Source organism: Streptopelia decaocto, assembly GCF_964273445.1.
Source record: "Streptopelia decaocto genome assembly, chromosome: 25".
NCBI lineage: Eukaryota > Metazoa > Chordata > Aves > Columbiformes > Columbidae > Streptopelia > Streptopelia decaocto.
In genome coordinates this window covers 4,840,125-4,865,891 of record NC_138680.1, presented here as the reverse complement: position 1 = coordinate 4,865,891, position 25,767 = coordinate 4,840,125, and the positions used below count along the sequence as shown (strand labels likewise).

Genomic DNA, 25,767 nt, shown 5'->3' with positions numbered 1-25,767 from the left:
GTCGTGTTTTGCTGACAGACGTTCAGCCCAGGGGCTGCTGGTGAGCTCTTCTCCCAAGGCTGGAGACGATATTCTCATTAAATTGGGATTTACTTGTAAAAATGAAGATGCAGTGATTAGTAGCTGTGAGGACAGCGCAGGGTGAGCAGCGCTGGGGCAAGGGACGGAACCCCTTGGCAACCGCGGCCTTGGCGTAACAACCTGCGTCCTGTCTCCCTGCTCCGGCTGTGCTTGGGGGGCTTATGCGCCTCTTTTTGTCTGTGTTCTTGTCTCCACGCAGGGCAGCGACGGCGACTCGGTGGACAAGAACAAATGCTGCACGCTCTGTAACATGTCCTTTACCTCAGCAGTGGTGGCCGAATCGCATTACCAAGGGAAGATCCACGCCAAAAGGTTGAAGCTGTTGCTGGGTGAACAGCCAGCGCTAAAGGCCACAGGTGGGTCGGGGGCAGCGCTGGGCTGGGGGCCGGGCGGGATGGCCGGGCGGTCACCGGCTCCAGCAGCTCCTGGTTTGCGGTGCTGCCGGGGCGACCTGTGCCCGCTGCCGGGGCGACCTGTGCCCACTGCCGGGACACCCTGTGCCCGCTGCCGGGACACCCTGTGCCCGCTGCCGGGGCGACCTGTGCCCACTGCCAGGACACCCTGTGCCCGCTGCCGGGGCGACCTGTGCCCGCTGCCGGGGCGACCTGTGCCCACTGCCGGGGCGACCTGTGCCCGCTGCCGGGACACCCTGTGCCCGCTGCCGGGACAACCTGTGCCCGCTGCCGGGACAACCTGTGCCCACTGCCAGGGCGACCTGTGCCCGCTGCTGGGGCGACCTGTGCCCGCTGCTGTTCCTCTGCTCCACTTGCACGCAGGGGCGGTGGATTGGGGGCGGTGGATCAGGTTGGTGGATTGGGGGTGGTGGATGGGGGCGGTGGATCAGGGAGGTGGATCAGGTTGGTGGATGGGGGCGGTGGATCAGGGAGGTGGATCAGGTTGGTGGATCGGGGTCGGTGGGTCGGGGACGGTCCCCGTGGGGAGCTGCACCTGGCACAGGGGCTGGTTCTGACCGTCCTGTTGGGAGGGAGCAGGCTGCCCCCGCCCCACCGCCGCGTCCCGCTGTCCCGCTGTCCCGCCGTCCCACTGTCCCGCTGTCCCGCTGTCCTGCCGTCCCACCACTGCCTGCTGAGGAAACGGGTTTCCCCGTTCCCCGTTGTCGCGGCTCCATCACTTTCCTGTTCTCATGCTCAGTTCCCAGTTCCTGGAGAGGCAATGGTGAAAAGTTGGGTGCCATTTAAATGTGGCTATGAATAAAAAGCTTTGCATGCAAGAAATAAGTCAAATGTTAGTTCATTGCCGAGTACTAAAGTGTTTCTAACTTTATATTTTGCTTCTTGTGGTAAAGTAAGACATTCTCACTTCCCTCCCACAGCAAAAGCGAACGTAAGGCAGACTGTGTGAGCTATTTAGCATTTTGAAAGACTTTAAATAGTCCAACTAGCAGCTTTTATGTTTGTGTTTTAGATGGAGAAACATTTTTAACATTTGACATTTTGTGAGTGTTTATTATTAATTTTCGTGTCGCTGCTCGGGGAACGACGGTGTTTTCTGCTCTGTAGTAGTTACGTAGTGCATATCAGAATGACAAATCCACCTTTGTGGAGAAGTCGGCTTTCAGCTTTCTCTTCGGGAGAGCTGGTTTTCGTTGGGTGCCAGGCGGGGTCAGCACACCTTAGCACCGGTGGCGGCTGTAAGCGCAACCCGGGGACCAACCCGGGGCAGCTGGGGCGGGTGGGGGGCGCTGGTGGAGCCCCGAGCGGCGCAGGTCCCCGGGGGGGCGGCTCCGGCGCGGTGCTGGGGGAGCACCCGCCACGCCGTGGGCTGGATGCGCGGCCCGGGGCGGCGCTGCGGCTGCTGCCGAGCGCAGAGGATGCTCGGTCGCGTTTCCTCAGCGGGCGGGAGCTGTCGCTGCTGCGGACACCACCAGCTCTGCCGGCTGCAGCCCCGGCGGCAGTAATGTCGAAACAAGGAGAGAGCTGACCGAAGATCTGACAGATGTAACTTATAGCCTGGGGCCTGGAGAGCAGCAAGGCAGATCTATCACAGAGCTCCTGGGCTGCCGTGATGCCGGTTATTTATACTGGTCCAGATGCTCAGTCCCAGTGCCCCGTCTGTGCCCTGGAGCTGCTCAGCATCTCTGCGTGGGGCAGCTCTGGACACCAACACTTTCCCGCAGGGAAAAACCACCCGTTGGCACAAAAATATGTGAGCGATAGGCAAGCTACGCTTGCTCTTCATGAGTCAAGCCCATGCAAAGTCTGCATGAGCTTAGCTTGGCCGGGCAATGTTGCTGTTCCCTGGTTCTCCTCAGTTGCCGTGTGCTGGCCCTGGCTCCGCTCACTGGTGTCATTGCGCTGTTCGTGTCACGTGCGCCTTGGAGGGCTGGGGGTGCTGGAGCTGGAGCTGTGAGAAGCACAGCGTGTCCCGCGGAGCCGGAGCGGACGCGTGCGAGCGCCGCGCTCACCGGGCGAGGGGAAGGCTGTCCTGCGCGGGCTGGGCTAGTGCCGACGGGCTGTGCCGGGCGGGCAGAGATCGCGCGGTGGGATCCTGTGCGGGGAAGTGGATCCGAGCGAGCGGGCGGTGGCGAGACGGCAGAACGAGGAGAAGAAATATCTTCTGCGGGAGCCAGTTGTGCAATCGCTTTATTAACTGATCCCCCAGAGCCGTTTGCTCGCGCTGGCGGCAGCAGGCGGCAGTTGTGCGGGTGTTTCTGCAGAGGTGGCCTGGGGGGTGACGGCGCCTCCCCCAGCCCTCCGGCCGCGACACTCGGATACCTTGGCAGGTGTCATCAAAAACAATAGCAGCTTATAAACCTTGTAAATGGATAAGGTTGTTGGTAACGTTATAGGTAAGATACAGTTTCCTTGAGGAAAGTTAATAGACATCCATCCCGAGCAGGTCAGCGGAAGATTTGCAGCAATATTAACTTTCCTGAGCCCCAGAGACCATCACAGAGGCTTCAGTTTTAATTACATGTCTAAATATGTCCCTGTCTTGCTCGGCGCAGCGTTCCCGGAGTCAGACGCGAGGAGGGTCCGTCGCCTGCCAGCCTGTGCTCGCCGGAGCTGGCGGGACAGCGGGAGCCTCGCGCCCAGAGCCGCTCCTCACCCGGGGAATTGCCGGGTCTGTGCCGTGGGGAGAGCAGGTTGTTAATTATTTAGACATTTCATCTGGAGAAGAAAAAGAAAGCCACATAAAAGTGGGTTTTTCAATGAGGTGCGGTAATGAAGTGCTAGTAATTTTATATTTTTGTATCCAAATATTATCTGAGCTTTATTTTACTTTACACCGTTTTCCCATAGATTTGTGATTTATATCGTACAAAGTAGGAGAACTCTGGCGAACAAGGTGCAGCTCCATTGTGTAAATGCCGCTTACCCATTTTCGTTGAAATATCTGGGGCCGATGTGTGTTCCCAGGGGGCCTCTTGGTGAATCTGGAGGGCTGTGGGTTAGACTGAGGCCGTGGGTGGCTGGCGCCGGCCGTTCTCAGTGTGAAGATACGTGAGCGAGGGGACTGGCTGCTGATTTTTTGTTCCTATGTGACAATTTACATCTACTTCAGCTTTCCCTGCTCTTTCTGAGACTAAGTAAATTGAAAAATAAGAGTCCTGAGATAACGATAAACCTGTCTCTGTGTTGAGAAGTGGATGGCTTTGCATGTTTTGTTTATTCTCCACTGGCGATTTTTCCTGGAAGCAGCAATTTCAGCAGGAAAGTGGAGCAGGTTTAGTCGCTAAGCCCTGTAACTGCAGCGCCAGCATCCTCCTCCCCGCCGGTGAGATGCAGGTAGCGGGGGAGCAGTCCTGTGCTGTCCTTTCATGCGGCTTTATTTTAATGAGAAATGGCGTTTTTCCAAGCAGCAGCATCCAGAACACCCAGTGGGCCCCGGTGCTGCTGCTCGTTGTCCCCGTCCCAGACAGCAGCTCCGGCCTGCGGGCGCTGACGTGGGAACGTTTCCCTCCGCAGAATCCAGCCTGGGCTCCCTGAAGCCGCACGCGGACGGTCCCGCGGCGGTGCCGGCGCCGCACCCGCGGCGAGACTCGGACCGGTACTGCCAGCTCTGCGCCGCCTGGTTCAACAACCCGCTCATGGCGCAGCAGCACTACGACGGCAAGAAGCACAAGAAGAACGCGGCCAGGGCCGACCTGCTGGAGCAGCTGGGGAAGACGCTGGACCTGGGCGAGCTGCGAGGTGAGAGCCGGGGCCGGGTGCCGCCGCTGCCGGCACCGCTGCTCTGTGCAGGGGGGACCGTGGTGCTCTTACTGCTTTGTGAGCTTCCTGCTACCGTCTAAAAAAGAGTTGTTTCCTCGGTATTTCTTTTGCCTCTTCCTAAAGTAGCGCCCTCCATTAGCACGCGCTTTGGTTTCCAGTAAACGCGGACCAGCCCCGGGAGCTGAGGGAGGAGAACGCGCTCGGCCCCGGGGGCCGTGGGGGCGTTTGCTGGAGGCAGCTGCCCCCAGCTCCGTGCTGCCCGGCGGGGCAGCGGCTCTCCCTCCTGGTTTAATTAGTGCTTGTAACACACCGCCATGGCCCCGGGTCAGCGCAGGAAGGAGCACCGAGCGTTTGCCGTGGGCAAGTTGAACACGAGTTTTCCGTGTTCCCGCTGCAGGGAGAGCAGCCGTGTGTCTGTCCATCCCGGCTCCGCTCTGCACCACAGGGCCACCCAGATGTGGGAGCGCACCCCTCTGCGACCCCTCGTGCGGAGCTGCAGCCGCGGCCCCCGAGCATCCCCGGTGCCCCCGTGGCAGCCCGAGGGCTGGCTCCGTCACTGCGCCCGCGGGTGGAGACGTGCTCATTGTACAAGCCGAGATGCGGCTGAGGTCTGAACAAAGCGCCTGTTTAATACAGAGGTGTAATTACAGGAGGAGAGGAAGGAGCCTCCCGTTGGAATTTTTCTCTGGGTCCTGGTTGCAATCCGGTACGTGCACAATGTGTTTGACTGCAGCAGGCTGAGGAAAAAGTGCAGGTTTGATTTTCAGAACCATGCGGGAGGAGAAGTCTGGTTTGCCAGCAAGACAGTGCATTAACATTTTAAAATACCTTTTTTCCCCCCTGCTAAATGAAATAATTTTCCTTTAAATCCTAATGACTATGCAGCATATCGTGCGTTTCTTGATTTCAGATAAACCTTGTAACGGTTATCCAGGTCCTTCGTGTGCTACCCAGTGTGACTCACAATGCCATGAATGATTCATGTGGCTGAGTCACTGCCCGCTGTTGAAAACCTGCGGGAGAGAAAACCTGGGACAAAAACATGGAAGGGCTGGGCACTTTGAACTGTGCCGAGCTCCGAGTGGCTGGGGAGGTCGTTAACTGTAAATAAATCCATTGTGAAGTGGTTTTATTCATTTAGCTTCCGCTTAGGAGAGCTGAAACTGGAGGGCGTTGCACCAGCCGGCGGGGTCTGCGCGCGGCCGGGTGCGGGAGCGGGGCGCGTGCAGGGTGCGGAGCGCGTGGCGCGCGCGTCTGTCCCCAGCTGCGCCGTTCGCAGGTTAATTCGGCGCTGAGCTGCGCGGCTGGAGCGGGTCCCTGCAGGAGCGGAGGCAGCAGCCAGCGCACGAGCTCTGCCTTGTGTCCGGAAACGGCCTCGGCTCGGCAGACGGAGCGACTCCCACTCCAGGGGTGCGATGCCGGGGGTGGTCGGGGGTGCCCGGTCCCGGTTGTCGGTGACGTCTCGTCTGGCCCCGTTCACGGCCAGCGCTGGTGACGGCCGCGCGTGGTGGGGGCGCAGCCCTGCGCTGGCTTTGCTGCCTGCGTGTTCGGCAGAATGCAAACTCGTTCCTCTCCCCACTGCCCCCGTGGCTTCTCCCATCACAACCTAAATATTAATTCTATTTTGACTGCTATGAGAGACGAACGTTGGATGCGTTGTGTGAGCCTGGAACAGGCAGCGTGGGCTGAAGGGAAACATTCCAGCAGCCTTTGATGTTTTGATAATGGTTATAATAAAATATTTATTGATAAATACGAACGTGTATTTGGAGAAATAAGAATAGAGACGTATTTTTGGACAAGTGATATTTATAGGAAACAAAAGCATTGATTCTTCTTGCCAAGTGTTCATCCTGCGATTTTGAAGTCTTATTTTCTTCTCAGAAATGAGAAAGAGGAGGGAAAACAAAAAAGGAAGAAGAGAGCTCAGTGAGAGCACCGTTTCCCTGTACCGAGTTAGAGCTGATACGTGAGTGCGCACGGGTGTGCAGGGGCTGTGTCCGCGCGGCCAGCCGGTCCCTGCGCGGCTCCGAGCGGATTTCAGGGGCCACACGGTCCAGGACCCCGCTCGCCTGAGGGCACGTGGGTGGACGCCCCGACCGGAGGGTCAGTGGGGGTTTCCCGCAGAGCCGCGTCCCCTCGCCGCGCCCCAACCGGCCTGGGGCAAAGGCTGTGCTGACAATTCTGGGCTCTCCCGCAGCCTGCGCCGGTCCAGCAGCGCGGAGCACTGGCGGCTCAGTCTCCGCAGCCTGCGCCGGTCCAGCAGCGCGGAGCACTGGTGGCTCAGTCTCCGCAGCCTGCGCCGGTCCAGCAGCGCGGAGCAGACGCAGCTCCGTCTGGCGGCTCTGTCCCCGCAGCCTGCGCCGGTCCAGCAGCACGGAGCACTGGCGGCTCAGTCTCCGCAGCCTGCGCCGGTCCAGCAGCGCGGAGCACTGGCGGCTCAGTCTCCGCAGCCTGCGCCGGGCTCCATCAGGTCACATTTCACCAGTTTGGCTTCACATCTGGCGTTACTCGAGCGCGGGTGGGCTCTGCGGGGACAGACGCCTCACAGCACAGGCGGCCCAGCCTCGTTCATGGGGGGCTTAATTAACGAGGGACTCTGCTTATTGCTGGTGCTGAGGCAAAGCCCCGCAGCCAGGTGCTGTCTCTTTGAAGGCTGGTCTGGGCTTCGTTAGGCGGATTCGGTGTGTCCTTTCCTTTCCTTTCCCGTGCGTGCACCTTTGAATGAACAACATGCGCAGAAGACTTGATGATGTTCAGACAGACCCCCCTTCATCTCGTGGGTGTCTGTGGCCTGCGCCCAGCGCCTCTGTGCGTGACAGCAGGCAGCTTGCCGGGGCACCTCGGGCTCTCTTTGCTGGCTGACAGCGAGATGTGCATTCTGCGTAGTGACAGGGACAGACCCGGGGCCAGCCTGGTGTCCCTGGAGCTGATGAGACAGATCCTGCCTCCCGAGTTTTCCTTCTGGGGCGCTTGGTCCCTGGTGACCACGAGAAGCGTCAGGCCCTGGAGCAGGTGCCTCTCGAGGGGCTGTACTGGCAATACCTAAAATAAAACAGCGCCGCCTCTGCAGTAGAGCAGGACGGGGACGGTGCGCAGGATGCTGTCACCGAAGCCTTTGTGTTTGCGGGTAAACTGTCACAGTTGCAGGTGCTATCTTGAAAAATCAGGCCAAGAGCTGAGTTTTGTTTTCCTTCTCAGCTCATAATTTCTTTGTATGCCCTATAAATACTTTTTGTTCTGTGCTGTCACTTTTGGTTAGTAAAAAGCGATTTAACAAGTACTCCCCTGGAATGCGTTTTAATACATTTTATGCAGAATGACATTAATGACTTGACTTGTTAATATTTTATTTAATGGCTATAGGAGCACATTCAGTTTCCCATGAGTGCCCGTCGTGGTGCAGGGCAGGGAATGCTGCTGTGTGAGGCAGAAAGGAGATGTGCATTCGGACGGGGCCGCGTTCCCAGCACGGGCGGCTCTGCAGGGACCCCGTCCTGCTGGCCCCACCGCGCTCCGGCTGGGCACGTTCCACCCAACCGTGGTCAGCCGAGCTGGCAGCGTTGGTGAGCCCCGCTGGGACCACCCACCCAACCACGGTCAGCCGAGCTGGCAGTGCTGGTGAGCCCCGCTGGGACCACCCACCCAACCATGGTCAGCCGAGCTGGCAGCATTGGTGAGCCCCGCTGGGACCACCCACCCAACCACGGTCAGCCGAGCTGGCAGCATTGGTGAGCCCCGCTGGGACCACCCACCCAACCACGGTCAGCCGAGCTGGCAGCCTTGGTGAGCCCCGCTGGGACCACTCACCCAACCACGGTCAGCCGAGCTGGCAGTGTTGGTGGGCCCCGCTGGGACCACCCACCCAACCACGGTCAGCCGAGCTGGCAGTGTTGGTGGGCCCCGCTGGGACCACTCACCCAACCACGGTCAGCCGAGCTGGCAGCCTTGGTGAGCCCCGCTGGGACCACTCACCCAACCACGGTCAGCCGAGCTGGCAGTGCTGGTGGGCCCCGCTGGGACCACTCACCCAACCGCGGTCAGCCGAGCTGGCAGTGTTGGTGGGCCCCGCTGGGACCACCCACCCAACCACGGTCAGCCGAGCTGGCAGCCTTGGTGAGCCCCGCTGGGACCACCCACCCAACCACGGTCAGCCAAGCTGGCAGCGTTGGTGAGCCCCGCTGGCCCCACCGCGCTCCGGCTGGGTGTGTTCCACCCAACCACGGTCAGCCGAGCTGGCAGCCTTGGTGAGCCCCGCTGGGACCAGATACTGTCAATGTTGCTGCTCTGGAGGTGACTGCCCGTGGTTTCCTCTGCAGTTTATCCGAGCCCGGTTCCCTCTCCCCGTGTCTCGTTTTGGTGGAGTTCCTGTCACACTCGAGGTGACCCCGTACGGGTCTGTCTCGGGATGCCGGATTTCAGCTGTAACTCTAATCGCTGGTGGCGTTTCCACCTACACAAGTGATTAAGATTCAATAAGGCTGCTGTTAATGTATGCTGTTAAATTAGCTGCTGAGCATTAGAACCTTATTACCTTAATTTAAAGCGTTACAGTTTCTGACAGCCCGTCCGGTCCCCGCGGGCCCGGGGCCATCGCAGCCGCGTCACCCGCGCGGCCGTCCCGTCCCCCCGAACCCCTGTGGTTTCTGATGTCTATGAGCTTTATAAGGGGAACAGGAGCTTTATGTTGGGCCAGATTCTTCGGTGAGAGATGTATGTATGAGGTGATAGAGAAAGCGGGACTGTTAGTGCTGCTGGGTCTGAGGCCCGAGAAGAGGAAGGTGAGTTTTTGGGAGCCTGTGGGTACAGCTGGGGCGTGGTGTGTGTGTATGGCCATGCACGTAATGCTGGTGGGCACAAACTGATCTAATTTGAGAATGCCATCTATTACTCGTTCTAAAAGAATTGTTTAAAGTATTTCTGAAAAAAAAATAACACTGTGGAAAGTGAGAAGAGACTATTGCATGGTGCATTAAAACCGTTCCTAAAGAGCACAGCAGCCCACGGTAAGAATCCCACAACGCTGCTGTGGGGTTTAATTCTCCAGCTCGGTTGTTTTCCAGTGAATGTGCCAAGAGACAGTTTCTGGGACTTTCCTTATAAATTGCTTTGCAGCTTCTGTTTGAGATGTGCGTGAATCTGCTTAATTGCCTGTGTTTCAGTTCCCTGCAATCTGTGCCCGGCGGCGGAGCCGCGAATTGGGAGGGAGATGCTGTTTAAAGCAGCAGTTCTGCGCACAGCCCCACGGGTGCGGAGCTGTGGGGTGGTGTCTGTCCCGTGGGTCCCGCAGCCCCTCCTGGGGCGCAGCGTTGGTCCTCCTGTCACCCGGAGTGGCCGGGCCGTTGTCCCGTCTGTCGCTCTGGGGTGTTGGTGCGCTCGCTCCGGCGCCGCTGACACTGTGGTCTGTGTTGTGCTGGTGGCAGACGAGCCTTGCACACGCATGTGAGCTCTGGGGTCCTGTCCCGTCTGCTCCCACGTGAACTTGCACAGGCAACCACACTTGGATCATGTTCTCTGCAACCGAGGTAGCAATAGCACGAAAGGAAGCGTATTGACCTGGAAGATCACTGGTAGCTGTGGCAATCGAATAGCCGGTGAAATGGAAGCAGCAGAGGCAGGTAAGAGACCTGTCAGAAGGTGGAAAAACAACCTCCCCAGACCCCACAACACAAAACCACCAACAGAGGCTCCTAATAACACTCGTGGTGTGAGCCCACGCAGATGTTCTTCCTTGTTCGGCGGTACCCAGCTGCCAGCAGCAGGAGCAGCAGCTCTATAAAGAGCTGGTTGTGTTGCCCTGCCAAGGGCTGCAGTTAGCGCAGCGAGGGCCGCTCTGCGGGCTGCGCTCGGCGCTGCGGCCGGAGCCAACGGGCTGGGGGGGCAGCGCGACCCCGGGGGCTGCGAGCAGCAGGCGCGGCGCACAGTGGATCCCTCCGCGGGAAAAAGGAGTTCCTGGGTGATCTGGCTCCTGAATGCACTCACGAGGAATTGCTCTGGACTGTGCTCGCTGCCAGCAACCGCAGGAATAAGTGGGGCCCCGAGTGTTGCTGAGCCTGAGTGCGATGGTGCTGTGGGGAGTCTGGGCGGCGGGGTGCGGGCACAGACCTGCGGGACCGCGGTTCCAGGAGGGATTTGCCTTTGGACCTGCTCGGTCTCTGCGCTTTATGTTCCTTTAGGCTTCTCTAATGCTTGGATACCCTGGCCTGCGAAAGTAAATAGAAGGGTTACTGTAAAGAGAAATGTCTGGGAAACTGGAAACCAATCTGAGATCTGAGTAGCTTCTAATTAGAAGTTTTTTTGGGGAAAGTGGTTTGTTGTTTTGTTTTCTCCTCACACCCTCCTTTCTTCAGCCGTTTTCACTCCTTTGTACTCTCCAGCTCGTTTTGAATCTGAGCAGCACAGCCCAGGTACGGAGGTGGTTTCCCCGCCCCAAGCACCATTAATGACTCCGGGTTCCCTTGCAGGGCTGAAGCGCAGCTACACGTGCAGCGTCTGCAGCGTCACCCTCAACTCCATAGAGCAGTACCACGCGCACCTGAAGGGCTCCAAGCATCAGACCAAGTGCGTATCCTCCTGCTTTTCCCTGTGGCCGCTGCCTGTCCGTGTCTGCCTAAATGAGTATATATGTAATAATGCTTCACACTCCGATACCCCGGCCGTCTCTGCGGAGCTCCGGGTGTTCTGCAAGCACAGATACCGGAGGCTCCTCCGTGAGGAGGAAGGCAGGGTGAGCCCGGCGGGCTTCCCGGTCCCACCGATGCAGAGAGCGCTGTTTGTTTGCTCCTAATTCCCTGCCGGTCGCGCCGTGCCCGCTGACGTCCCGCTGACGTCCCGCTGACGTCCCGCTGTCGGCTCACTGCGCTTTCCTGCTGCATTTCGCTGCTGGAGCTTTGTCCTGGTTTCCTGGGTTTTTGCTGCAGACTCTGGGATCACAGAGCTGGGATGGGGAGTCGTGAGCCCGCAGATGGCTCCTGCTGACAGGTGAGGGGTGTTCAGGGCATGTTCTGCTTTCCTGAGCATGCTCCTCCTGTCCTGCAGACCCCTCCTCAAGCCTCATTCCCTGGCTGAGGACATGGGGAAGGGTTTGCGGTCCCTCCGCGCTGGGACATGGCAGAGGATGCTGGGGGACCCACACAGCTGCCCCTGCTCTCCTCGAACCGAGCATCTGCTGCTTTGGGACGCAGGAAGAAGAAAGGGGCTGCGGTGACCCAAGACATTAACCGTGTCTGGTCCTGATGCCACAGGCATTTGTGCTCAATGATACCAAGTTCACAGCTTCTTTCATGTGCTAAACCTGAGAAGAGACACTGGGAGTGTAATGGGATTAGGTGTTTTCCAGTGGAAAGGTTTATGTTGTGATTTAGAGCAATTATGTATTACCCAACTTTGGGAGTTGGAGGGAGTCTGCTCTGCCAATTAGTACAAATTATTAAAACGAAGTGATAAAGATACATGGTACAGAAAGCAGATTAATGAACTAATCTCTCTTAATACACTTTCATGTGAGCTTTGGGAACTGTTTCAGGCTGAAGCACTCAGGACTGCCCAGATTAGAAGAGGGATACAAAAGGCTCATTAGTTACCGAAGCACTTCAGGTGGCTTTGTGGGCAGGGGAAAGGTGGGCAGGATGATCAGAACCACCAGTAAGCACTAATATCTAGTTTTGCTTAAGCTACCGCAAGATAAACTCAGACCTTCCCAGCTGGTGTTAGACCCTCCCCGATCCCTGGGCCTGTTCGCATTGGCTCTGTCCTGCGTGCTCAGGGGCGTCTGAGCATCTTCCAGACGCCCTGTCGCGGAGCCGGGCGTGCGGGTGCGCTCAGGGCTGGAGCAGGGGGGACGTCGTTTGTCCTCCCCCTCCCCGTGTGCATTATTGGGGCTGTTGTTGCTGCTGGGGTTGTCGCAAAAGATAAAGGGGTTCAGTCCAAACTGGAGCAGCCTGACGGCCGGGAAACAGAGACGTGCAGGAAAGATGTGCTGCCTCTTGTCAGTGCTGGAGAGCAGCTCGCACCCGTTTCACACCCACACCTTCTGCTTCCCTTGTGCACTCACTGCAATGAGCAGTGGCACCTCCGCTCTTGGACAGTTCTGCAGAAAGATAATGCCTTAAATGCCTTTTGATTTATTGCGTTCCCAAATGGTTTCTGCCAACTTACTCGGCCAAAATTTGCAAAGACTGAGGATCTTTCTGCTTAATCTCCTGTCCTGTAGCTGGAGGGCGGGCCTAACGAGGAGAGTATTCGCTGCAGAGCTCAGGATTGAGCGGAGTATCTGGGTAGGAGTTGAGATGATAATTTAAGGACCTTCCTCTTTTGCAAATTAATGTTCTTATCAGTCTTTCTAAATTTAGTCTCTTATCATTTATTCATAATGACTTAAATCTGTTCCCGAGAGATTTTCATGGGCATTCAGTACAAGAGGAAACAAAGTAATGAATTCAAAAGAAAGTGTCTTACAAATGTAATAATGGAATGACAATTAGAGACGTTTGTCTGACCAATTTCTGTGGGAAATCGCTCTGATTATTCCATTTCCTCGCTCCGTTGTCCGTTCTCGCACGGGTTGCTGCGGGGCGCGCATCCTGCAGCGCCGGCGGGAGCGCGCGGGCGCGATGGAGCCGCAGCACCACAGCAGCTCTGCGCACCCTGTCATTAGTGTGCAGCCGGATGGTACGCTCCTTGTTTAAAGCTGGTTTTGCAACTTCATTGTCCCCTGTGTGGGCCAGAGGGAATGGGTTACCTGTATCTTTTATCCGAGCTGGTTCTCCCCATGGTCTATAATGCTGGTTCCAGCGCAAAGGGACGTGCAGCCCAAGCTCCACAGGTTCTGACAGGGCTGCAACTGGGTTTTTGTAGCTTTCTATTACCAGTTACCACTTCTATACAAAGGAAGTGTATTTTGGAGTCCAGAGCAGGTACTGGTGCCGGGTCTCCAGCGCCGCTGTGTCCCAGAGCCCGGCTGGCTGGTGGCAGCGCCTCGGGAACCAGGCGACCACCTTGGCGAGTGTTTTGGCCACCGGCTTTGCTGCTCTCATTGCCGTTGGCCAGTGTCAAGACTGTCCTCGTCCCTAGACCTTAGTCTGGAGCGAGCGGATTGCAGTTGCCATGGCAACAAAGCATTTCATGTAGCTATTATACTTCATGGAAGGAAAAGGATTGTGCTGTGGGTCAGGTTGGCGGGGAGGTGACGGCACAGTGGAAGCTGGTGGCACCAAAAAATACCAGGCGGATGAGTCTTCGCAAAAGCTGCTTTAGTGTGAGGAATGAGTCAAGTTGTGGATGTTTATTATAGTTCTTGAGAGCTCTCCAGAGAGCGGCACACAACCACGCTGCTGCCAGAGCCGCTTTAAATAGCCCTCCCTGCAGCGCGCTGCAACTGCTGCTCAGCGCGGCGCGGGACGGGGGCTGCATCGCGGGACGGGGGCTGCATCGCGGGACTGGGGCTGCATCGCGGGACGGGGGCTGCATCGCGGGACTGGGGCTCCATCGCGGGACTGGGGCTGCATTGCGGGGCTGGGGCTCCATCGCGGGACTGGGGCTGCATCGCGGGACTGGGGCTCCATCGCGGGACTGGGGCTGCATCGCGGGACTGGGGCTGCATCGCGGGACGGGGGCTGCATCGCGGGACGGGGGCTGCATCGCAGGACTGGGGCTCCATCACGGGACTGGGGCTGCATCGCGGGACTGGGGCTGCATCGTGGGACTGGGGCTGCATCGCGGGACGGGGGCTGCATCGCGGGACGGGGGCTGCATCGCAGGACTGGGGCTCCATCACGGGACTGGGGCTCCATCGCGGGACTGGGGCTCCATCGTGGGACTGGGGCTGCATTGCGGGACTGTCTTCTTGCCTTTATTTTGTCTCTTTGATCAGCCAGACCTCTCTGCCCCATCTAGAGCTCACAAATGTATTCCGGGGTTTTATAACACTCATTTACACATTCATAGATGCTAATACATGTCTGGCTTTCCCGTTCAAAGTCGTGCGCTCTGATTAACGTCAGGATTTTTGCAGAGAGGAGGCCCATACCGCAGCTGTCACTGGGGTGAAATCAGTTCTGTAGGGGTCTCACCGTACCGAAGGGTGCAGCGCCGAGTCAAAGGGCGCCCGAGGGCCGGGAGGGTGTTCTCTGGAGCTGTTCCGCGCAGCCCCTCGCCCGGCCGGGGGCACCCGTGCTGAACGTCCTGCTGACGACGTGGCTGCGGGTTTGGTGCCTGCCGGGTGTTCTTGGTGTGTTCTGGGTTTTGCTGGTTGAGAACGCAGATGTCTAATTGGAATAGGGTGTTATTGACATAAGCTGCTTGACTATTCAGACATCCACGCTAATCAAAATATTGTGAATATTGTGCCTGGAGAAATGTCGCCCTTCCCTGTGGTTGCATTTCCCTACTCTATTCAGGCTATTTTAGAAAGCGTGAACAGGCGTTTACAGCCCGTGCTGGCAGCAGCGGGTTCCTGGCCGCGGTTACCGTGGTGATGAACATGGGGACAGGTCCCGCGGCTCCGTCCCCCCGTGGTGCCGCCGTCCCGGCTCCGGGCGCTCCGGCCGTTCACGATGTGCCGAAACCAGGAGATGGGCAGAGGGAGCTCCGGCAGCTCCCGGCCCGACCCCGTTCCTGTCGGATTTGATGCAAAATGTTGCCTCTGCTTCCCCAGATGCTTCCAGCCCCCGGCGCCCAGAGGCCGAGCATCCCCCCCAGGATGAACGCGCCATTTGATAGAAGGTGTCCAATCACATTAAATACTTGAGTTGTACCGTACGCTTCACAGCAAAGCCAAGTGATTTTGTTCTTGCCTTGATGACTGCAGGTTTGCTGGTAGCAGTAACAGTTTCCATGTGCTCTCTGTAACACATAGTGGCTGATGCCTTTAGAGCGATAATAACGCCAGAAGATGAAGAGTTTATGAAGGGTAGATGGAATTGAAAGGCATTTTAATTTGTCATTATTTCAGTTCCAGGAAGCAGCTGAATAATTACACTGTCTATGAAGAGGGAGTGTGTAATACTTTGTCTCATTATAGGATTGAATTGTCTCCCTTCCCTTTTATTCTAAGCGAAAATAAAGGTATCCCCGATACCTTCTGTTTTGATCATAATTTGAGAGCCCGGAATGGCTGGTGCAGCTTCGTTCTGTGGTGTCGGGTGTGTGGATTGATTGTTTGGATGTAAAGCACAAACGTCGACTGATGTCCCCAGGTGTAAACCTGAGCTCCTCAGCTCTTGCTGGAACAGAAACTCCTCACTGCCCAAAGATACGTTGAGTTGAAAACAAGGCAAGTTTTGCTGAGCAATTCAGCAAATTTAAATTGAAGACCTAAAGAAAGTGCACTTGCTTCAGATTGCTGCATCAGTTTTCTTTCATAAAATACAAAACTCTCCTTAAAACTTCAGATATGTTTTGGGTAGAAGGAGCTAGCTTGTATGTTTTTTACAACTGCAGGCTCCTCGTTGCTCACGTACCTTCCTTGGGTCACCGGGAGAACGTGTGCGGGTCGGCCCCGCAGCGGCGGGCAGGACCGGCTGCAGCCCGGGGGGCGGATCTGGGGGTGCGGGGGGAACGTCCCGGGGTGCAGAGGGACCGGCTGTGAGCGGGGGGTCCCCGGGGTGCAGAGGGACCGGCTGTGAGCGGGGGGTCCCCGAGGTGCAGAGGGACCGGCTGTGAGCGGGGGGTCCCCGGGGTGCAGAGGGACCGGCTGTGAGCGGGGGGTCCCTGAGGTGCAGAGGGACCGGCTGTGAGCGGGGGGTCCCCGGGGTGCAGAGGGACCGGCTGTGAGCGGGGGGTCCCTGAGGTGCAGAGGGACCGGCTGTGAGCGGGGGGGTCCCTGAGGTGCAGAGGGACCGGCTGTGAGCGGGGGGTCCCCGGGGTGCAGAGGGACCGGCTGTGAGCGGGGGGTCCCTGAGGTGCAGAGGGACCGGCTGTGAGCGGGGGGGTCCCTGAGGTGCAGAGGGACCGGCTGTGAGCGGGGGGTCCCCGAGGTGCAGAGAGCGGGGGGTCCCGGGACGCCGGGGGAGTCACCTCTGCTCCGTTTCTCTCCCGCAGCCTGAAGAACCAGTAGGGGCTGGGCAGCCGAGCGAGGAGCCCCAGGACGCCGCTGGGCTGCGGAGGGACTGGCTCCAGGAGCGGGCGCTTTCTCGGGCAGCGATCCCGTGTGGATTCGATAATTAACGTGTAATTAACCTCTGCTTGGACAAATACATGGATTTTTTTTTTTTTTTAATTTTGTGGTGAGTTAAACTATTTCAATGGATTTTTTTACCCTTTCAAGATAATATTTATTCAGCACAGAGTCTAGAGTACGATAACTATCCTGTAAATACAGCACCTAATCGTCACTCATCTTCAGAGACGGTGGAAACAGAATATTTTACTTTTTCATATTTATTCTTAGATCTCTCCCAAGAGTATAAAATTATTCTGTCACGTTTTCCATGGTAGTGATGTAATCACTCTTCAACCAGGAATAAACACACTTCTTCACCTTCTCCAGCATGGGTTCTGTCAACACAGCGAGAGCAGCAAAAAATGAATCATGGGGATTGCATAACAGATGAATTTTTTTCCTTTCCTTTTTGTCTTCAGAGAAACAAACGGTTCACTGGGCAAAGAGAACTCAATGAAAGTGTAAAACCCTTTTCCTACCAGTAGGATTCCTACAGGCTGGATGGAAGCTCTTGGCTTTATCATCTTTGCTGATGCAAACTCAATGCCAGATGTGCGCCTGGAGCAGGCGGCCGTCGTCCAGCGCTGCAGCCGTTGTCTCTGGAGCAGCCATCATATCATCCCCGAGCAGCCATCGTCCCCGAGCAGCCATCATATCATCCCCGAGCAGCCATCGTCCCTGATCAGCCATTGTCGCCAGAGCAGCCATCGTCCCGGAGCAGCCATTGTATCATCCACAATCAGCCATCGTCCTGGAGCAGCCATCGTCCCCGAGCAGCCATCGTCCTGGAGCAGGCAGCACCCGGAGAGCTGGGGAGGGACGGCGGGACCGAACTGCCGGCAGTGGCTGCAGTTGCCGGGTTGGTGACGTTTGCAGCTGCAGGGACCGGCGATGGGGACAGCGGCGAGGCGGCGTGCGGAGGCGGGTTTGAGGACACCAAGGCTGAACCACCGCGTGTCCCCAGCGCCGCCCTTGCCGCAGCCCGGCAGTCGTGGCAGCGCGAGCCCTCGCCAGCGTCGGGCTCCACGCCGCGGTACCAGCGCTGCCGCACCGGTGAGTGTCGCATTGGGGCAGAATCCCCCGGGGACGGAGATTCCGGTGCTCTGGGGTGGCAGCCCTGCCGACGGCACCGCCGGCACGGGTCAGGCCCAAGGGCTTTAAATGCAGCAGGACGTGCCGTGTGCTGCAGCCGTGTCCGCGGTGTGGGAGCCGGGGCACTCGGCGGGACAGGGAGCGTTCAGAGAGGGACGTGTTGGGGACCCCCCGTGCTGGGCGTCCCTGGCTGCCCCCTCGCTGGGTCCCGCTGATGCTCCACAGGGGCCCCGTGGCCGGGACCGTGGCTGGAGGGTCCTTGCTCACGGGGAGGAAAACGCTAAAGGATCTGGAGGGAGAAAAAATGGCCTGAAAACCACTTTTAGTGGTCCAGGAGGAGCAGCGTTTGTGCAGAGCCCGCGGGGTCCCGGTCCGCAGGGTGCTCGGCTATAGGGAAGGTACCTGTTTCTCCCTGGCTTTGGGGAGGCCAGGGACACAAGTAACTCTGCCCACTGCGAAGAGGGAACTCACAAAGATTTTAGGTTTTCTACTGCAGTCAGCACAAAGAGACCAGGTTTCTTACCTAACCCACCGCAATGCAAATTGCTGCAATAAACAGGATCCGGTTTCACGCAGGGACTGTGAGCGATGCAAACCAAACCTCGCGGTGCCCTGTTACACACTCTGGGTGAGTGCACTTTGCATGCTGAGAACCTGCGTGTGAATGCTGCTACAGATGAAGCACCACCACTTTTTAAAGAGCAATCTCGCTGTTTTTGTCTGTGTGGTAGCACAAGCCTTCTGAGACTGTGGCCGTTGCCCTGCTCCTGCATCTCTGCAATAACAGGCTTTGTCATCTCCTTTCTGAGCGCTGCCTGGAGGCTCTGGTGTCTTCGGAAGTGAGCAGCGATGCGTCCGCATCCACCAGTTCATTTCCCGGGCGCCCCAGCAAGGTGCAAATCTGCTTCTGCAGCATCTGGAGGGAGAGCGGTGACCCGCTGCTCCTGGCTCTGCATCGGGTGCTCTTCACCGAGCCCACAGCTCGCCACCGTGGCCTGCAGGTCTGCGCGATCAAACCCTACATAGGTGATTAATCTGTGTCCTCCGTCTGCTTCTCTTCACCTTAATAAACCAAAGCAAAGTGTGTCGCTCTGCGTTTTGGTGTTGAGTGGTTCAGATGAGCGTGTCACCTGGAAAACCGCAGGTGTGATGCAAATGTGTTATTTCCCTCCACCTTGCTCCATAACATTGCTGGGGAGGAGAGTGGGAGCCCACAGAGCTCATCGCAAACCTCGTCCCTCTCACCTCTTCACTGACTTGTGCTGGTTCCATGTTATGCGTTTAGAGAGGTTTTACACACAGGCGGGGTAGCTGGTGCCCCTCTTGGCATGCGCTGCGTCCGCAGTGCCTGCACCGTTCGCATCCCGACTGCGCCGCGGCGGCGCCGGCGCTCCTGCGCCTCCAGCAGGAGGGAGCTCAGGCGCAGGGCGGTGCCTGCGCACGGAGCCACCGCGCGCGGGGCTCCGGTCTGTCCGCGGCGGCAGCAGCTCGTGTCCTCGCTAAGGGGATCTGAGCCGCGTGGGAGCACAGACCTTGGCTCACGCGCACCCCGGGACGGCCGGAGCTGGCGGGAGCCCCGGGCTGCGCTTGCGCCTCCGTCTGGTGGAGGGAAGGGTCAGACGTGCTGCAGAGTCTGATTGTTTACTCTCTGGGGACAGTAAGAGACACTGAAGACGCTCTGTATGGTTAATTTGTGCTCTTGCATCAATGCCTGTCATGTGTGGAGGAGAATGGGTTGTTCACAGCTGGGTAGGCATCTCCTTAGGTTTCATAGCTGTGGGGCTGTTTCATTTATTGTGTTTTGGGTAATGACAAGACACCAGTGTTTCTGAAGCTAAACTGGCTCTTTACAGGGAGAATGATTTACAGAAATCGGGCACATCACTCGTGCGTGCGCGGCTCTTCTAGAGCCTCCTTCCCCCCGTTCTTCCCACAGCCTGCGCGTCTCCCCCGCTGACCCAGGGTGCAGGAAAATACCTGACTTGTGTGCTCAGGTAATCACTACGAGCTAATTCCAGCAAATAAATGACAGCACAAACACGAGTGCTTTCCCTGGGCAGGCGTGTCGGCAGCTCCGGCGCTGCTGCACCGAGCGGGTGGCTCGGCCCGTACGTGGCTGTTTGTCCTGCCCTGGCTGTTTGTCCTGCCCTGCTGGGACGGTCCCACGTCCCACAGCCCCGGCGAGCAGGTGACACGTGGGTGGGCAGGAGCTGCCCCGTCACATCCCCTGCCCCGTCACATCCCCTGCTCCATCCCTTCTCAAACGCAGGCAACTCAATCAGTGCACATTCGCATTTGTTGCCAGTGCTGTCCTGCTCCAGTCAGTCAGGCTTTGGGCCCGAAATCCTTCTAATCTCTTGCTTTTCCTGAGTTCATTAGGCCTTCAAAGCAAGACATAAAAAGACAAATGTCCTGGGGGCAGCTGCCGCTCCCTGCAGAAGCGCCTGCAGGTCTCTGCGCCGCTGCGGGGCTGCTGCGGCGCCCAGGCTGGGCGCAGGTGGATCAGGTGCAGGGATGTCGGAGAGCCTTGAGAACGGAGGCGTTGCGTCCCACAGTTACTTTAAACTGAAGCGTGAAAACACTTGCATATATTTTCTTCATTTTAAAAAGCCCCCAAACATGCAGAACATCTGTTTGTTACAGAACCTAATTTTGTCTGTTCTGGCCAAATGTTTTCCCAGCCTAAAATTCTGTACAAGGCATTCGGTAAGGAAGTGAATCTCAGTGGCTGTCAGCCTGGCCGTGCCTGGCACACGCGCTCCCGGGAGCTGCTGGCGCCGGGGCAGCGGGGGGTGTGATGGTTGACACCGAGCTGCCACCTTCCCGACACGTCTCGCTGGAGCTGTCGCACGTGCTGGCAGCGTCCTCGGCTCTGCTGCGACGTCTTGGGGGATGTTTCGGAGGTGAGACCCCCACTTGTCTGTAGTGTTTTATGCTCAGACATAATACAGCACAAATAATACTTGTGTTTTAACTGGCTGCTTGTGCTCAGCAATAGAGCTCTATGGCAAGAGTGTGTGAAGTGACTCTGCCCTGAGACACGCTGCTTAACACGAAGAAATTAATCCCGGGAGAAGAACGCTCCGAGTATGTAAGTGGTACTTTCTTGTTTTCAAGTTCATATTGCATCAACTTAATTAGCAAGTCCTGACCTTTAAAACCCCCTTTCCTACTCCTCGGATGATGTATGTGAAGGTCTGGGCCCTCCTGGCCGCGCTGGCCGCGTTCTGCACGTGCCTGGGTCCCTCTGGGCTCCTGTCCCGCACGAGGGGTCCCGGGGAGCCCCCGGACCCGCTGCAGGTCTGTGGGACGCGGGACCCGGCTCGGCGGCCGATCGATCACCCAGGGCGCTGGCCGAGCCTGCAGCCCGCTGCCGGGGCTCTGACAGCCTTTGGCTAATACGTTTTTAATCAGTGTGTGCATTTCAATTTGCATATTAATAGCGACGAGATGTTATTATACGCTGCTGTTGATGAGATGGTTGTCAAGCTGATCTTGCCAGTTTGAGGGAAGAAAGAAACTGCATCTATTGTATGAGGAACGAAATTGAGGAAAACACATGTTTTAGGATCTACCATTCTCTGCCTCTTTATCTCTGCCTTTATTTTTCTCTTAATAGCTCGTATGGACGTGTTCATTAATTTATTTTTCTCTAGAGCAAGGATCATTCAGCAGGAGAGCAGGGCAGGATTTTGTGTTTGCTGTGGCAGCTCCAAGCGGGTGTAAATATCACATTTTGCTGGGGTTTTCTGAGCTGTGAAGCAGCCAAGGGCTGCCCCGCTCCCGGCGGCGGCTGCGGCTGCCCCGGCAGAACCGCAAAGCGCCAGCGATGAACCGGCACTGCCAGGGCTGGGCGTTCGCCGCGGCTGCCCCGGCAGAACCGCAAAGCGCCAGCGATGAACCGGCACTGCCAGGGCTGGGCGTTCGCCGCGGCTGCAGGGGTTGGCTCCAGCAGCCGGGGGACGGGGACACCCCCTCTCGGCAGGAGAGTGGACTGGAGGGAGAAGCCAGGGCCGAAAGGGGAGAGATTGAAAGAGACACTAAGGAGATGGGACACAAGGACAGAAACGCAGGGGACAAAGCGCATCCCCGCAGCCCGAGCCCGCGGCTGCTGCCGCCGCAAAACCCGCCGGGCGGGGTGCCGGGTGCTGCTGGGGACGGGGCAGCAGCCTCGGCCAGGGCGGGTTTAGCATCACGACATTTTAACATGCTCGTCCAATCTGGGATCAAAGGGCGCAGACAGTAAAGGGTGTTTAGGAGAACAGGGATATATATGTTTGGTTTTTCTCCATTGTCCTGTGCCAACAACGCTCCTGTGCTGACCCCACCGAGGAGCAAGGGGGGAGCTCCTGCAGCAGGAAACGGGGTCCCCTGCTCGCACCTCCTGCTGCTCTGGGGGAGCCACCGCGGGTGCCCCGAGCGTCCCCGGGGCCGTGCGAGGGGACAGCAGCAGACGCGCGACTGGGGGCCGGAACAGGCACCGCTCGTGTCAACGCTGCAGAAACATGAGTGACAATATTTTGAAAGAGGAGCCTCTCAGCGCTGCGAGCGGGAGGCAGCGCAGAATTAGGGGCTTTCAATCACGCCGGCTGCAGGAGAAAAGAAAGGCGGCTGCTGATCTGCAATCGGTCTGCAGCCTCGGCAGCCGCCCGCTCAGCCTCCGCGGGACAAAAGGAGCCGCGCGGCGCAGGAAAACCCCCTGAGCATCGCTGTAGAGACAGTGGCTGCAGGAATGAGACCAAGCGAAGGCGTGGGCTGGATGTTTCACTCCAGAGCTCAATCCATTTATATAATCATAGTTGTTATCATAGTAAATGTAAATAACTGAATGAGTTCAAATTTAGTATTTGACAACACTGGTTCTTTGTGAGTACACGCTGAATTCTTGTAGAAAGCCTTTATTTCATCAGACAGCCTAGCAATATTTTAAACAATCCTTTAGGCATTTAGTTAGGCCCATATTTTGTGATTTTTCTCACTCCTGGAAATGAGGTTTTAGTCTCCAAAGCACAAAACCTCCTACAAGTTAATGTGTTAAGAAATTGCTTGAATCAAGAAATGTGGCAGTTTGGCAGCCTGCCTCTTACCGCATCGCTGTAGCCTGTAATAATTGCAATAATGTTATGCTGAAAATACAAAAGCAGCATTTTGCACCTTGCCAGCTCGAGGTAACAATACCCAGGCTGACCTTGGCTTCTTTTTCCTGGACGTGGTGGCTCTCGGCACTCACTGTGTCTGGGACCGGCGGCAGAGCCGCGGCTCGCCCGGCCCGGGGCTGTGCTGCGCCCCCGTGCCCTGCGCCCTGTGCCCTGTGCCCCGTGCCCTGCGCCCCATGCCCTGCGCCCCATGCCCTGCGCCCCATGCCCTGCGCCCCATACCCTGCGCCCTGTGCCCCATGCCCTGTGCCCCGTGCCCTGTGCCCCATGCCCTGCGCCCTGTGCCCCATGCCCTGTGCCCCGTGCCCTGCGCCCTGTGCCCTGTGCCCCGTGCCCTGTGCCCCGTGCCCTGCGCCCTGTGCCCTGTGCCCCATGCCCTGCGCCCTGTGCCCCGTGCCCTGTGCCCCGTGCCCTGTGCCCCGTGCCCTGCGCCCTGTGCCCCGTGCCCTGCGCCCTGTGCCCCGTGCCCCGTGCCCCATGCCCTGTGCCCTGTGCCCCGTGCCCTGCGCCCTGTGCCCCGTGCAGGTGGGGCTGCTGGAAGATGCTGCTCGGGAGGCGAGATCAGCACCCCAGGGCTGGAAGGGGGTTGTCGGAGGCCTGAGGCGGCTGGTGTTCAGAATAGAGCAAGGCTTGCCATCCAGAAAGAGAGAGACGGTGAAAAGCTGGTTCAGAAAATCATCTTCTGTGAAGTCCCGCTCACACGCACTTTTTAGTGAGACTAGAGCTGGTCTTCAGAGACGAATGACCTCGATTTGCTCACAGCTCTGTGCTATCGATTCAATAGCTCCTTTTAATGAGGAAATTATTATCTTTGTTAGGGAATGCAGAGTCTAGCAGGGGCACGGCATTAAATAATGGAAAAGCCACTTTGCTGGTGCCAGGAGCGTGAGGATGCGGAGCCGGGTGAGCGGTGCCTCGGACGGCCTGTGCCAGGGTGGGTCCCTCGTGCTCCGGCGCGGAGCCGCGGCAGCTCCCGGCAGCCCTGGCCCGGCACAGCTCGGATCACGCATCTTAAATCACCGGGAGTGCTGTCTCGATGGCTTCCCTCCCGTATGAGTCACTTCCTAATGCAGAGTTTTAGTTCATTAAGTGTGGTGATGCATTAAAATGGATCTCGGTAAAAGGCAACGTTAATTTAAAAAGAAACAAAAGGTCTCCCTCTCACCCCAAGTTCTGAGGTTCGTTTTGCCCAGACTGGGGCAGAGGGAAGGGCCAGCGTCCTGGAGCCTGGTGCGGCCAGACGGCTCCCGCACCCGGAGCCCCGGCCCCCGCTGAGGACGGGCCGGTTTGCGCTGCGTTACTGCGCCGGGTCAATGGGAAATGGGGCAGAAGGGGGACGGGTGTGCTGCCTCAGCTGGCACGGAGAAGGACCTGAGACTTATTAAGTCATTTGGCCTTTTGGGAAGGATTTATTGTGTGACAGTGCAGATGACGCACCGTGTCGGTCTGTGTCACCGACGAGCCCTGTGCCCCCGCGTGGCATTTCCGTGGGACGGATGTGCAATTATTTCTGATGCTGTATCGGACAGTCTGGGCCATTAAATATCTCCTGGCTCTTCTCCCCTCAAACTTCGCCTCATTGTTCCTGGCCAGGTGATTCCTCCTGCGGTTCCCATTGCACGCTGCGTGTCTTTTCCCTTGCTGCGTCTCGTCCTCTCGGAGCGGCGGTGGCCACACGTCAGGACCGGCCACAAGCGCGGCTGGCGGGGCGGGCGGCTTTGCCGTGACGGCACCGTGGAGGCTCCGTGTATGGACTCCAGTGCTTTCACATACACAACACGGACGCCGGAGGTCACGGTGCCCGGAGCTCGGCGCAGAACAGCAGCATGGCCAGGAACAACAGCGATGGCTTGTTGCCCGATCCGCCGCAGAACTGTTTAACTCGTTGCTGTCCTGCGCTCTGGCAGATTGGCTGCTCTTGCTTCTCCTCTGCAATGTCCTTGGCTACTGCAAAGCCATTTGTTAATAAAGCAGAAATAGTGCTTTTGTACTTCCTACATATTAGCTTGAGTGGCTTCTGTAAAGCAAATATTAGCCTTAGAATGAATCCAGAGTGCAAAATGTGCTGGTTTCTGCAGTGTGCGCTGGTGTTTATCCGTGCCGCAAAGGAAAACAGCAGACTTTGTAGTAATTCAGTATTTTCCTGCTCATCAGCTCACGACGTTAACGATCCTGGCTGTTCAGCTGGTCTGAGCTGCGGAGCAGCGTGTGCCGCCCTGGCAGCTGTGCTGGAGTCCATCGCGCCTCAGCCAGGCTGCTGCTCGTTAGCGGCTCCAGTGAGGGTTTGCCCGCACCCCTGAGCTCAGCTGGCCCTAACGAGCCAGGCTCATTAGCACCGGCGCTGAGCCTGCCCATGAAGTGAGAGCCAAGGGCCCTGGGGGAGGCTGATGGAGACCAGGTAGTTGTTGGGGTGCTGGGGCGGGAGGGCTGAGATAAACTGCGATGCTGCTCTACATGCGCGCTCGGTGCCGCTGTCGCGCAGGCGGATGGGCCGGCAGGGCCGGCGGCGCCGTGGCCCGGGTCCAGCTCACAGCGCCGCGTTTCTGGGACGGATGCGCCGTGTCTTTCACCGCGGCTGTCGAGCTGCCAGCGGTGGCCTTGGCACCGCGCTCAACGAGCTGGCGTTGGGCCTCGGGGGTTTATTAATAAGCCCGCGGTACGTAACTTTGTGAGCCCTGCGGTGGTTCTGTGCGCGGCACGAGTCAAGCTGTAAAGAGCTGCTGGAGCAGCGGCTCCCGCGCTCGTGTATCAGCTTCCAGGTGCTGCAGCCAAGTGCTTTCAGGGCTGGAAGCGCTGCGTGTCCTGGACCTCGGTGGGGGCTGCGCTCCACGTGCTCCTGCGGGAAGGTGCTGGTGGAGCTGGGGACGGGGACCCGCCGGGACAGCCGCCGGAGCCGCTGGCGGACACAGACACGACGGCCGCGCTTCACGTGAGACCTGGTGAGTAACTGAAGCTTTTTTTATTCTGTTGCTGTTTTTCTTGCTGTTTGCATGTCCACAAGCAGCTTGTGCCTGAGCTGCCATGCCGAGAGGTGCTGACTTTAAGTAATGCTCGCTATTCAGTTCATTCAGGGACTTGCTTCACCGAAGTTGCAGTCGTTGTT

The 25,767-nt window shown here is 57.8% G+C and overlaps 1 protein-coding gene across 10 annotated transcripts in view; it reads left to right on the top strand.

Moving 5' to 3' along the window:
- The window catches only part of ZMAT4 (zinc finger matrin-type 4), an 89,276-nt gene that overhangs the window by 29,164 nt on the left and 34,345 nt on the right, over positions 1-25,767 (top strand). For 3 of the 10 annotated variants that reach the window (XM_082072444.1, XM_082072443.1, XM_082072442.1), the window contains 4 exons: positions 281-437; positions 4,011-4,235; positions 10,721-10,817; positions 16,296-18,581. In XM_082072444.1, the coding sequence (XP_081928570.1) occupies positions 281-437; positions 4,011-4,235; positions 10,721-10,817; positions 16,296-16,311 (495 nt within the window). In that variant the 3' untranslated portion in view covers positions 16,312-18,581. Of the gene's footprint in view, positions 1-280; positions 438-4,010; positions 4,236-4,906; positions 4,996-10,720; positions 10,818-16,295; positions 18,582-20,500; positions 20,808-25,767 lie in introns of those variants that run through there. The other 7 variants (XR_014186021.1, XR_014186023.1, XR_014186024.1 and 4 more) reach the window with 6 other exon arrangements.